At 33.0% G+C, this 12,873-nt stretch overlaps 1 protein-coding gene across 3 annotated transcripts; it reads right to left on the bottom strand.

Moving 5' to 3' along the window:
* Positions 1–6,065: 6,065 nt before the first annotated feature.
* LOC123564673 (serine/threonine-protein phosphatase 6 regulatory ankyrin repeat subunit B-like) lies at positions 6,066–9,475 on the bottom strand. Of its 3 annotated transcripts, none has more exons than XM_045358413.2 (3): positions 9,325–9,475; positions 7,070–7,712; positions 6,066–6,830 (listed from the first exon to the last, which is right to left on the bottom strand). In XM_045358413.2, exons 2-3 carry the CDS (start codon positions 7,556–7,558, stop codon positions 6,234–6,236), a joined length of 1,086 nt encoding a protein of 361 aa, XP_045214348.1. In that variant the 5' UTR covers positions 7,559–7,712; positions 9,325–9,475; the 3' UTR covers positions 6,066–6,233. The 3 variants fall into 3 exon arrangements, with proteins under 3 accessions (XP_045214348.1, XP_045214346.1, XP_045214349.1); XM_045358411.2 differs by having other exon boundaries at positions 9,063–9,471; XM_045358414.2 differs by lacking the exon at positions 9,325–9,475 and adding an exon at positions 8,804–8,983.
* Between the last annotated feature and the right edge of the window lie 3,398 nt (positions 9,476–12,873).

Genomic DNA, 12,873 nt, shown 5'->3' with positions numbered 1-12,873 from the left:
TTTCAAGGTCATGTGGGGAATAAAAGACGGTTAATATTGTTAAATACTCATAAGATATTTCATGTCTTACACCAAATTGAAGATAATTTTATTTTCTCTGTAACTGTAATATTCTCTATTAACCACCATGTACGTTGTACCTCAGGGCAAACGTTGATGAGTTTGCATTAGCAGAAAAGCACGTTTAACAGAAACTGTTAAGTGGTACGACTTAATAAGCGGTTGTAACGTGAAAAAGGCACCAAACTATTTCGGAAAGCAAGATTGTGGGAACAAAAGAAAAGAAAGAAAATTATAATTTAAAATAACGGAATAATTTGAAAGTTTGATAAAGATAAGAATGAAGAAAGCCATGTACAGCATTGAATTCATTTTCCTAATTTACCCCCCCCCCTTCCCAAATCCCCTAAAATAACAAGAATTCATGTACCTTTACATTAGGTACGATATACTTATAAGCTTCAAGTTCTGACGCGACGTTATCATGAATGATTTCATCTCCGTTGTTTTCTAAAATGCAAAAGTAATTATTAAAATTCGTGAAATTGCACAGTTGGCTAGACTTAAAAAGGTAAAAGGTAAGGGTAGATACCACGGAAGCACAGAGCACCCCAAACATAGCCAAAGAGCCATGCATCGCAAAATATCACACAATTGGCTAAACTAAGTCGTAATATTTTTGATGACTAACCACATAATCATGTTAGGAAGTCAACGTGTATTACTTAATTTAGGTAATACTAACACTGTCATGATTCAAACCACATTTTCAAGACTACCAAGTTAAAAGTAATGCCGTTTGAATGATCCGTATATAACTGTATATAAAATCACGGTGATTTTGAATTATGAAATTGTTATCCTGTGGAACTTTTGCCCTCGTTTTCCAACCAAACAGAGTCCGCTGTAATTCTGATTGGTTAAGTTATATTCTTCAGGATTTTCCCAAGGACTTTTGAAAGAAGATACCTATATATACATAATGTTATTGTAGCGTCAGTAAATGACTAGACAAAGGATGTATACATGAATCATAGGAAAGAGAAAGATAAGATACCCGAACACAATCGCATATTATTAATGCGACTTAACTAAATGATATACGTTTATATTGCACAAATGGCGGTGGCTGGTATTGCCTGCACAATAAGCTTATTGTTACGAATTTAAGTATCAGGTGGTATATTGATATTTGCAAACAAACAATACAGATAATTAAACACACAAAAGTGGATTTACATAGGGTCAAACGGAGATTAGATGTAAATAGGGTATTAATTGTATTCATGTACTTAAAAGCTGCACATCTTATTACGAAAACAACCCGTTTTGAATATATAACACCAATCCTCAAAGATCTTTATTGGCTTCAAATACAAGATAGAATCAACTATAAGATTCCCCTTCAAACATTCAAGGCCTTGCATGGACAGTCGCCGGTGTATATGAGAGACTTACCGGAGACGTACGTGCCAACTAGAAATCTGAAGTCAGCAAGCGCTGCAACAACCCTTGAGCCACAAAAAAGTCGACTGGTTACCTACGGGGATAGAAGTTTCAGAGTTCCCGCCGCAAAACTATGGAACTCTCTCTTCCCGAAAATCTCAGAAAAGATTAATCACTTAATTCATTCAAAAGAGCTCTCAAAACAGACTTTTTCAAAATTTTCTACAACACATAGATACCAACTGTATGCCATTGTTATTTTTGTGATACAGAACTACGGCAAGTCATTCGTCGATGACGAAGATCTCTTAACTGTACAATTCATCATGTAATTAACAAAATTGACAATTCATCTTTTATTTCATCATGTCACATTTTAAGGGTTATGACGTTCTATGTGTGTGTTTTTTTGCAAGACTTGAGTTTCACTTGAAGTGTGCGGTATTTCTATCTAATACAGTATATGATGGCACCATTAACCGTGGGGTTGAACCTCTATATGCAGCCCGTCTGGGCGTACCAGGTGCTTAAAGTACTGGTATTGGCAATAGGGGTAAAACGACCTCAAGGGGAGGGGTGCTGTCATGGCTGTTTGTTACAATAAGACTGTAATTATTATCATTGTCATTATTGATATTGTTGTAATAGCTATTATTTTTATTTTTATTATTATGTACAACGCCATTGAATATATCATTTATAAAAAAGATTTATATTACCAATGACTTAGAAAATTTATGAGTAAATATGATTTTAACAGGAAGGAATTTATGGATTCGAAACCTGGGAGTGAGTGTTTATGTTACTGTCAAGGACAGTAGAATGCCTATGAAGTTCAAACATGTGAAAAGTAAAAGCCTGTGGTTTCGTCTTGGTGTTAAGTCGTAAGTACTTCCTTATCAAAGTTTCAGTTTCCGCTGTTAATAAACTTCCAAAAGGAAAATATTAAGAGCTAATTTTCGTGATCCAAGTGTGAGACACAGCTATATTCTTCCCTTTGACGCTAGACAACAGTTTGTTTGTTTGTTTGATTGTGGTTAAATTGACTCAAACCATTAACATCATAGTGATTTGCGGAGGCGGGAATTATGTCCTTAGCAGACATGCATCGAGGAAAAAATTTACAATGATGTGTAATTCACAACAGGAAACTAAGTTAAAGGTGCAGGATACCATGTCCAAATAACTAAACAACTGGTGATTAAATGTCATTCTTCAGTTACTTTTCTGTCATCAAAGTTTTTTAAAAGTCACTGAAAATGCTTGGATCAGGTAAAATTGTTTGAATATCCCGACTTTATCCCTGTATACGTAGTTTATTATTATTATCCGGGTTGTTAAAAATGGCACCACAACAGAAATTAAGAGACAATGGAAACGTTTACAAGTAATTGTTCTTTAGCTGGCTTGATATTGGTACTCTATACTCTGGTAATCTTAATGGTTATTATTTGATATACGTATCTGTTTATTCCACGTTGGGTACAACACGTGTATACTAATAATCTGGTATGCATTATAAATGAAAACTGGTAGAAAACCCGTTATGTTCAAGTGGATTGAACTGATATGTAAGAAAGTTTATCAACATTATAATCGTGAAAACATGATATTTTCTTTTGTTTTGAATGATATAATAGTCGCACAAATCTTGCCTGGATTTTCAAAAATGTCACCCACAAGCAATTGGTTTTGGTCTTTGGACGACAAATAAAACAAAACAAAGGGACATGCTAAAAGTTCGAAGAGCCTTTTATGACAAACCTCTACACTATTTTGATGGTTTCCCCTTCGGAGTTGCGAAAGCAATATCCTCACAAGACACAGAAATTCCTGTTCCTACCATATCTGCACCGAGGCATGCCTCTGAAATAACGACTTACAGATCTATTTTCAAAACGAGGCATATGAAGGAAAGTCATGCGTGTAATCGGATAATTTTGATGGACTACTTTACACGACTAGAATAAGATGATTAAATAAAAATAAATACTACACTTATTAATTTATATTATTGATAAACATTAGATGTTTATATATTTTGTATCGTATTTTAGCCCTATAATTAATCATGTAACAAAATACAAATATATAAACTGTATAACTGTTCACGCTTGCAAAATCGCCTTGCCTAATATTTTGTTACGATATATTATTGATTGATTGATAGAAAATCAATTAAGTTATCCATTAATTACGAGTTGACATTGCCTCTGATTTACAATTGCTACAGTGTTATGGAACACTTTTCTGTTCACATGAAAGCAAATACCTGAAGGTGTTACCTCGACAGGGCACATTGATGGGCCAAATATTTCACCACAAACCATTAATTTCTTCAAATTGCGTACGCTGGCAATTATTTTGGAATTAAGTTTTATTTATGGGTTTCAATTAAGTAACCTGCCAGCATATGAAGTAAACTGCTGGTGCAATAAGTTGGCCTGGTTATCTTCTGGCTACATCTAGAGGCATGTACTAAGAAAAAAGGTCTTTATTAAGTGTCTATATTTTAAAGAGTTTAACGATCTTATCTTTTTAATGAAAATGATATTTTATTGACGCCGTGTACATGGTTTCGTAGAATAGTCCGATAAGTAGAGCGAAACATGTTATTTTTCTCTTTGTATAATCAACTATCGAATTTGGCATATGTCAGATCTTACTTCTTCCTGCATATAAGAGGAGCAAAGGGGGTAAAGCATTCTTATATTGAGGTCGTAACTTTTTCACATGTGAATTTATTCTTTGACGTTGTGTAAACATATAATGTAACCACTCACTTTTAATATGATACTTTCTTTTAATGAAATGTTTGACTGTAATACGAATTATGTTGCATGTTGCATTTGCCCAGGTGCAAAATGCCGCTCTTTTTTAATTCGTTTGATCAATTCAAAGAAGATGAAATTTTAAAATAAAAACCTTGCACTTTATCTGGATTGGAATGTTTGTGTTTACATCAATACCAAGTTTTACAAAAAATAACTTTCTTTAAAATCATTTTTGACGTTGTAAATATTTACTTTAATTTTCAGTAGATGGAAAAGGTATAGTAAAATTATTATAACACAACATTTCCCATTTTTGAATTGTGTCAGTAAGGAAAAGTATGCGTTACACATTTTGTCTTTTATTTGTACACTGAATTTCAAAATGGATATCTGAATGTATTTATAACCTGGACTTTCCAATCGTGTCACTATTTAATAAAATAACAAGATTTGAATGATAATAGATTTTATTACTTTGAGCATTTTGATATTAGCAACTGTCACAAAGAGGATAAAATTCTTTACGGAAGAATATGAAAATTAGGTTATCAATAAGATAGCGCTCTAAAAACAAGGTCATTTAAACGTTTTATAGAAGAGCTTCAAAACCATTCTTAATGAAATACTGTCTGTCATATATCATTGTGTACGACCCGAACAGCTTTCAATCCTTGTCTGAAGAGGATATCAAAGTTAAAGATACTCCAGAAGTGATATGACCCCATACAAACTAACTAACTAAATAAATAAGGATTTCACATGACGTAAAATTGTGAACTTGGCTATTTCGCAAAGTGCAGTTTGAGTGCGTAAACTATATCAAAACACATTTCATTCCGATGGATAGGTTAACTTTATTTTTGGCACTGCTGTAATAAAAACACAAACGCACTGCCTGATAAAGACGTAAGTATATACATAATCTTACTACTCACGTTTAAAGCAGTCAAAAATTTAACTTAAAAAAAAACAACTAATATTAAATACGAGCGTAAGTGGCAGTTGTAATTGGCAGTTGTAATTGGCAGTTGTAATTGGCAGTCGTAATTGGGCTGTTGTTGTCATATGTTAACGGTCGTATTACTGTAGATGTGCTTTTGATAAACTATTGCTATATAAACTGTTTGCCAATTATAACGATTTAATTGCATTGGCCAGATCAGTTCACGCAATATTCACCATATTCTACAATCAAAAGTTGGCGGAACAAAACTGCTCTTTAACCTGAATTGCCAGAATATTGAAAATCTTTTACACATATGAATATCTCTAAGATATCAGAAGTATTTTTATATTATAATCGCCAGGTGATAGTGAATACTGTTCTACTCTGAAATTGATTTGAACCAAATGAAAATGCCTGATTTTTCCGAATATATAGAACATTTTGAGTATTATTTCCATACAAACCGAAAATAGAAGACTTTTACTACAAAGACTAGCCGTGTACAAAGATATTGATAGAGAAATTGCTGTTGAAGTAACAGTAGGCATGAAATAATAAAACATGCACTTAATCCATTCTAAACAAGAAAATAAAGAAAGTTTGGTTTGGTCCAAATAGCCTAAAATTGAAGAGAGTTTTAAACCCAGAATAGCGCGACACGAGTACGTTTGCTAATTCCTTAAATTCAGACAAAACGAGATAATATGAATACTGAAAAGACAGAAAATCAAAGTTGATTTCAAACTTCAAAGTATATGATAAACAGGACTTAAAACATGTTTCCCGGACAAACAGAAACTACATTCGTAGGGACAGAATATAGAAAACCCACGTGTGCTTGAAATAACGCAAGAGGATATCTAATCTATCTTTAAAGTTGAAAATCAAAATGAAGACAGTTCGTTTACATATAGCATGTATTTCATCATTGACTAGCATGTGTTCACAAAAATACTGACAGGTACATTAGAACTACACATAAAACTTGAAAATAAATCACAAAATGTAGGACAAACAATGAAGCTAAATAATTAGAAATTATGGCAATGAATACTGTATGAACCTCACTACAGTTTCAAATCCTTAAGCATTATATATGATTTTAGATTCACAGGGATATCCAGTTTAGTTACTTCTTTCTGTAAACCTGAACCCGATGTTAATGATTCTCTGACTGTTGCTCGTGCCAGACTTTGCAGAGGTGGCGGTGCCTGAAGAGACATCTTAAGCGAAATATACCTATCACAAGATTTGTCTCGTCCTTTATTAAAAATACTAGAAGTCTTATGACAGTTGATTCGGAACCCAATAGAAATCAACACCTTTGCAATATTTAGTCGTGTTTTAGTATGGAAATCATGATCACTGTTTGTAAACCTTAACAATTTTGCTAAAGGCGTTTGTCCATGATTATTTTCTATATTGAAGCGGCTTCCATACTGAATAAGTGTCAGAATAGTTTCGCGGCAGGCGGCACCACATGCAATGTGCAAAGGTGTTTCTTTATTGACGTTATCTAGAGCGTGTACGTCACCTCCGTTTTCAAGAAGCTCAGCTAGAACGTCTGGAGCGTTCTTTGCAGCAAGATGAATTGGAAATTTTCCTGAGGATGACTTGACTAGAGGATTAGCGCCTAGACTGATTACCCGGCGAACAAGGGGACCCTGAAATATATATTGAATGAGTTTAGAATTTGACAATAATTTATTCATTTCTAAACAAATCTCTGCAAAATGTTTCAAAATCTTGTAAAATATTCTATAATTATCTAATTTGTTATCTCCTGGAAACTATTAGCTTTGTAAATAATTAGTTTTAACAAACCTGATGATTTTCATTCCATGTAATTTCTTATTCTATTCTCTGTTTGTGTAACTTTCAATGTAAACGTGACATAACTTACCTTACTAGTCAGCTGTGAGGTCAATATGGAATGAATTATTCCTTCACCACATCTGTCTGTTATGTGTATATCGCTTCCTGCATTCACTAACTCCGAGACAATATCCGAGTGACCATAACAGGCACCTATGTGTAATACAGGTTTCCCATAAAAATTGCCATTAACACTTGCACCTTTATTAATCAAGTATTTCACAATCTCAGTATCTCCAATCTCAACAGCACTTAGAAGCAATTTGTCGATCCAAGTCTTTCCATTTTCACTTTTTATTGTCTTGATTTCTTGATCTAGTGAGGCAAGAATAATTTTGGTAACTTCTGTGTGTCGTTTTGAGAAAGATTCAAATAACAATGGAATGAGTTCATCTTTTAATTTATGCTTATGAAGTCTGAGGTGTTCTTCCAAAGCACAAGTTTCGTCATGTTCAGCGCACCATTTAATACATTGTAGTGCGTAGTCAGGGGAAGCGTCCGAATCTAACAGCTCCATTTGAAATTAAACGAATATACTTTTCAATTCTTTAGCATTACATGCTGTGTTTTAGCAGTTAAATGTTGAAGATGTCTGCTTTAAGACATTACTTATAACTAGATTTTCATTGTAGTGCGTAGTCAGGGGAAGCGTCCGAATCTAACAGCTCCATCTGAAATTAAACGAATATACTTTTCAATTCTTTAGCATTACATGCTGTGTTTTAGCAGTTAAATGTTGAAGATGTCTGCTTTAAGACATTACTTATAACTAGATTTTCTAGTGTTTCTGCAGGTTGATTATAAAGCAATTTATTACACAAAATCTAAAAGAAGTCATGCGTAAGACTAACCACTCAATTTTTGTATTGTATGGACCGTCAACTATACTAATGAAATTTCTTACGCCCTTCGATATTTTTGGCTATATCTTTTTAATTCAAATAGTACATTTATCAAGTTTCTTACACAGACAAATATGTTGGTAATATCCTATCAAAATCCGGTAAAAGTACAAAGTAGAGTAGTGTTTTTGATAAAACGAGCAAATAACATATATATAAGGATACAGATGCGTACATATTGACATTTCACTGAATATGGTGAGATATCAAATGATTTTTCGATTTGTTCTTAAGATATGGAAGGATAAAGAAATTATTTTCTTGTGCCAAAGTGTTCTTGCCTTAAAACGAAACTCACTTGAATGTAAACTGTAGACATTTATATGCAATTTATGACTTTCTGAAATTGGGTTGAGGTAGCTTAGAATAAATAAAATGATATCATAGTATCACCCGATTTTGTTGAAATTTCCAGTAGAAAAATGTAAAAATGTCATAAAAATAATGAAAGTAATATATGAAAAGTATTATATGAAAGATATTGACAAAGATATCGAGTGTGCGTTAAAAGTTTCGTTAAGTGTATTTTCTTTATGTAGATCTACAGTCGAACGTCTTTGAACAGTCCAGTCTAGTTATTAGTATGCAGAAAATATCAAAAACCGATGAATTAGATAGACTTTCTGAGCGTTAACACACTGCGAACAACGACAACATGAATACTTAAAAAAAATGACAAAACCAGCATGACCGCAACACGATAGCCGTAATCGCCGGGTTGATTAGGTCGTTGACTTCAAATATCAATAAATAAATATAGACAAATAGATGATGAGTGTAGATTATTGAAACAATCTTCCTTTAGAAATAATTAGATCGAAATATTTTTGTAACTACTTCAAGGTTTCTGTCTTGCTTACATGTTTTATGATCGACTGTGTATCAATCCCCAGTCCAATTAATAAGTTCCGAAAGTGTTAGAGTAAGTTGATCAAAACTTATGATACGAGGGCTGTTAAGAAATAACGTAACTTTTTAACAGCCCCCGTAATAGTTACCATTACAGCGAACAAAGTTATGTCATTATTAAATAAATGCGAAAACTAAATTGGAGATCCCCAAAATGTTCTACTTTGCATAGAAATACGCTATTTAACCACTTGATTCACAAGGTCCTACCTTTTCTGTCCGACTGTTAATCCTAAAGTCGCAATTATTTACACACAATTTACCCTCTAAACTGCTCTCTAAAGTATGTCTTGAATATCATTGATATTTCAATATCAAAAAACAAGTGTTTCTTCTACTTTAGCTTTTTCGCTGCAATCATTTCGCATTATTTAATAGCTAATCGTATTTAAACAATCCATTTAAACTTCACATATTGACACACCGATATATAGAATAGTACATTCCTTAATATGCTGTTGAAAGTACTAACAATTCAATAATAGAATCACAAATATTTTCATCTTTTGGTGCTTTGCCGGAACCTCTTTAAAATGGTATTAAATCAAATAGTTTAAACTTTGTTTCGTTCACTTCAGTGTTTAACACACGGTTAATGCGACCTTATATATAGAAATACACTCAAGTATGATTTACAACACAATCAATATCTGAAGAGGTTTAAAATAGATTGTATATACAATGCTATCTATTTCTATCTATTTCTGCTTTACAACATAATTGATTAAATAAGTTAGGACAAATATAAAAACATTGGAATTTAAATTATGCTAATATATTCATTAAAATAAATATATTGAAATAAAACGTCGGTCTTTATCAAAAGTCAAACAATAATGTCTATATTTGCAACAGTATTTTAACATAATCAATCTTGAACTTCCACGCTCCTATTTAATAACAAGCTTTGGATTTTTGTCTGCAAGGCCTTGTGTACATTGGTGTATTGATACTTCGGACTGACCTTCAGACAAGTTATTGAGTACATTATTTTACTGGTACCTCGGATATGTTTTGCTTTATACGGTGTAGTATTTTGTCACTTAAATTTAGCTTATCTCAGTTGGATTTATTTTATTTACACTGTCTTGTTTAACTAGTTTATTATATGGGAAAATGTTAGTGTGGCAAACGCCTTTAAACCCCTCCCCCACCATATCCTCCTCATTCCAGTTTCCTTAAAATAGGTAACTGGCCACTCCAAGGCGGTGCCCATAGTTTCAACTTGCTTTTTGTTCGTTTTGTTATATATGTTATATATATTGTCATGTATGTCAGTGGTGTTAGTTCCCTTCATTTCCCCCGTTTTATGCTCCCCCAACCCTCTCTCCCTGTTTTATGCTCACATTTTTACTTACCGGTTTCCTTCTTAACATCCCCGTTTACCCCATCTCCTTTTTAGTCTTTAATATAATTAAAATTTACTTGCCATGCTTATGGATAATTGAAGCAACCCGTTTGTTTTATCTTCCCCACTTATAATAAGTTTCTATTTGTGGTTGGACTACTTTTGGATGTGTTGCTCTGGAACAATGCTACCTTTTAGTTTGTTAGACTGGAAATAAGTTTGCTTCTTTTGAAAAGAATAACGTTATGGCTTATAAATTTGAATCTAAAGATAGTTTCAAGGATAACGTTCATCTCAAAAATAGGGTCAATGAGAAATGTTTTACCATTTAAGAAAGTTTCTGCACTCCTAAATAAGTCAGTCAACGGTAACAATATTTTCATCATGGCAAATTTTTATTTATAACATTCACTGCAAATGAACATACCTTGACAAACTGCAAACACATCATTGACAAAAAAATCTGTTGTAATAGAAGTAGTACATTTAAAATAAGACGGGGTAAATTAAACCATTATTATGTTCCGATGGTTGTGTATACATTAGTAGGTGTACGACTGACAATACACCAGGAGAAAATACTTTATATTTCGTCATTTAATAATACTATCATAACATATCTTCTTATGTATATCCGAGGACAAGCTATACCTTTTAATTAGTCATTGGCCAAATTTTTAAGATGAGGTAACAGTTAGTTACGAGCAAATTTTGTACACCAATCCCACAAAGAAAACAGAAAGTTGAAGTGTGGACTTTTAAAGCATGAACCATCCTAAAGCGCGGAGGAGTAACAAATAAGATAGTTTTTATACTAAATTATAATAGTTTAGCGTAAAGGAATGCCTGATATCATTTAGATATAGATCCAAACTTTACCCATGAACAACCACAGAATCAGGCGAGGGGAGGTGGGTATATTCAATGACATATAATTTATGCTCAAGAGCTACAGAGAAACCATAGAAAACGAATTTTCAAGCATTTATTTGTATTGTTGGAGGGTTTAATAAATATTCCAACAAAGAACATTTCTGTAATATCACTACAAATACGTTTCCTTCGAGGAAGTAATACTATAAGCAGCTGTAAATACCAAATCCTATGCACGGATCAAAACGTTCGGTTAACCCGCGTTTGTGTATATGCGTCTCGTCTTCATATCAGAAACGTGCATTCACTACGGTAAAACGTTAGAACGATTATTATTATAAGATTCTTTCACTGGTTGTAGGTGCAGATAGGAATATCCGGCCTCGAGGGTAACTGTTTAGGCGGTAACGAGGCTCCTTGCCGAGTTACCGCCTAAACAGTTACCCGAGAGCCGGATATTTCCATCTGCACCTATAACCAGTGACAGAATCTTTTTCTTGCATACCGATTTCAAAAAATAATAATAAAATAAAATCAATCGAACGGCATTCGTTTAAGAACTATTTCTTATGGCAGTGTATTTAAACAAAGTGCGGGAAACCAACGTCCGTAAACAGGAAAGACGTCATGACGTTTCAAAACAAACAACAATGATTAGTTCCGGTTTTGTTTTATCAGTTGTAGCGTAACGTTATGAATTTTTGATAAAATAACGTGATTTGAATCGAGAAATGTACTATCAGGAACCAACAGGAACTGCCAAGGTATTAAATACTTATTCCGTTTTTTAAATAATAATAAATTACTACATAATTTTTCTACATATATGTAGTTCGTTATACGTCATTTACTGCACGAGAGTCATCTTACACCCCGGGGTGTAAGATGGATTTTTCCAGCACCGGTAAAGATACCGGAAATCCCCGTCTGGTATGCAAGAATATAACATCTTCCCCGATTATCTGACGATTTCGTCGTTTCAGAGATTATAATTTCGAAAATATTCGTAGATAATTAAATATAAATAAATACATATAAGAAAAAGTTAATATGTTATATATATCCATTGAAAGAACTTGTTCCAGTAACATTTTGGTATTGTGTATTTTTCACTTTTTGCATATTAAATCCTGGTATCAATTTTTTTCTGTGGTACATGAAGCCTGACTACCGCCATGAAACTCGTATTCGGATAAAGATTTATTCGAATATACAGATATATGATCACTGGAAAGGAATATCAAATATCCCTAAAAATCGTGACCGCGTTAAATGAACAGAAATTCGAATGATTAAATGATGTGTTGATTGTCACGTTGCAATTATATAATGTAAAATGTTGATGTGTTGATGTTACACGAAGTCTCTTACATCGCAGACTGGTCTGCAATTTTGGGCGTTTGGTTGTGTGATATAATAACCTTTAACAAAAACAGTTTGAGATACGCTTACTTTAAACTATAATAAAAAGCGCTGGCGAAAATTTAAAAGAACATTTTAAATTTTAGAAAAAGGGGCGTTTTTGAAGGAATCGTATATAATGTGCTTGTGATCGACGTCAGCTATATGTAACATTTCATTTTTTGGATTTGGCACGACATGAAAAAACACGAGAACCAAATGCACATTTGACAATGGTTACGCTTCGAGTATAGAAAATGAATCGGATTAAATGAATAGTAATATTTGTATATGATTAAAAATGTATACAAGTGTCTTTTGGTATATTAGATATAAAATGCGGTTTTGTGTAATTCACATTTTGATTTTGATATGAAATACCCAGGTTGTACTTAATGT

This window comes from Mercenaria mercenaria, chromosome 2 (genome assembly GCF_021730395.1).
Source record: "Mercenaria mercenaria strain notata chromosome 2, MADL_Memer_1, whole genome shotgun sequence".
In the NCBI taxonomy this organism is placed as follows: Eukaryota; Metazoa; Mollusca; class Bivalvia; order Venerida; family Veneridae; genus Mercenaria; species Mercenaria mercenaria.
Note: the sequence above shows the minus strand (reverse complement) of the source record. Positions and strands in the feature narration are given on the sequence as shown.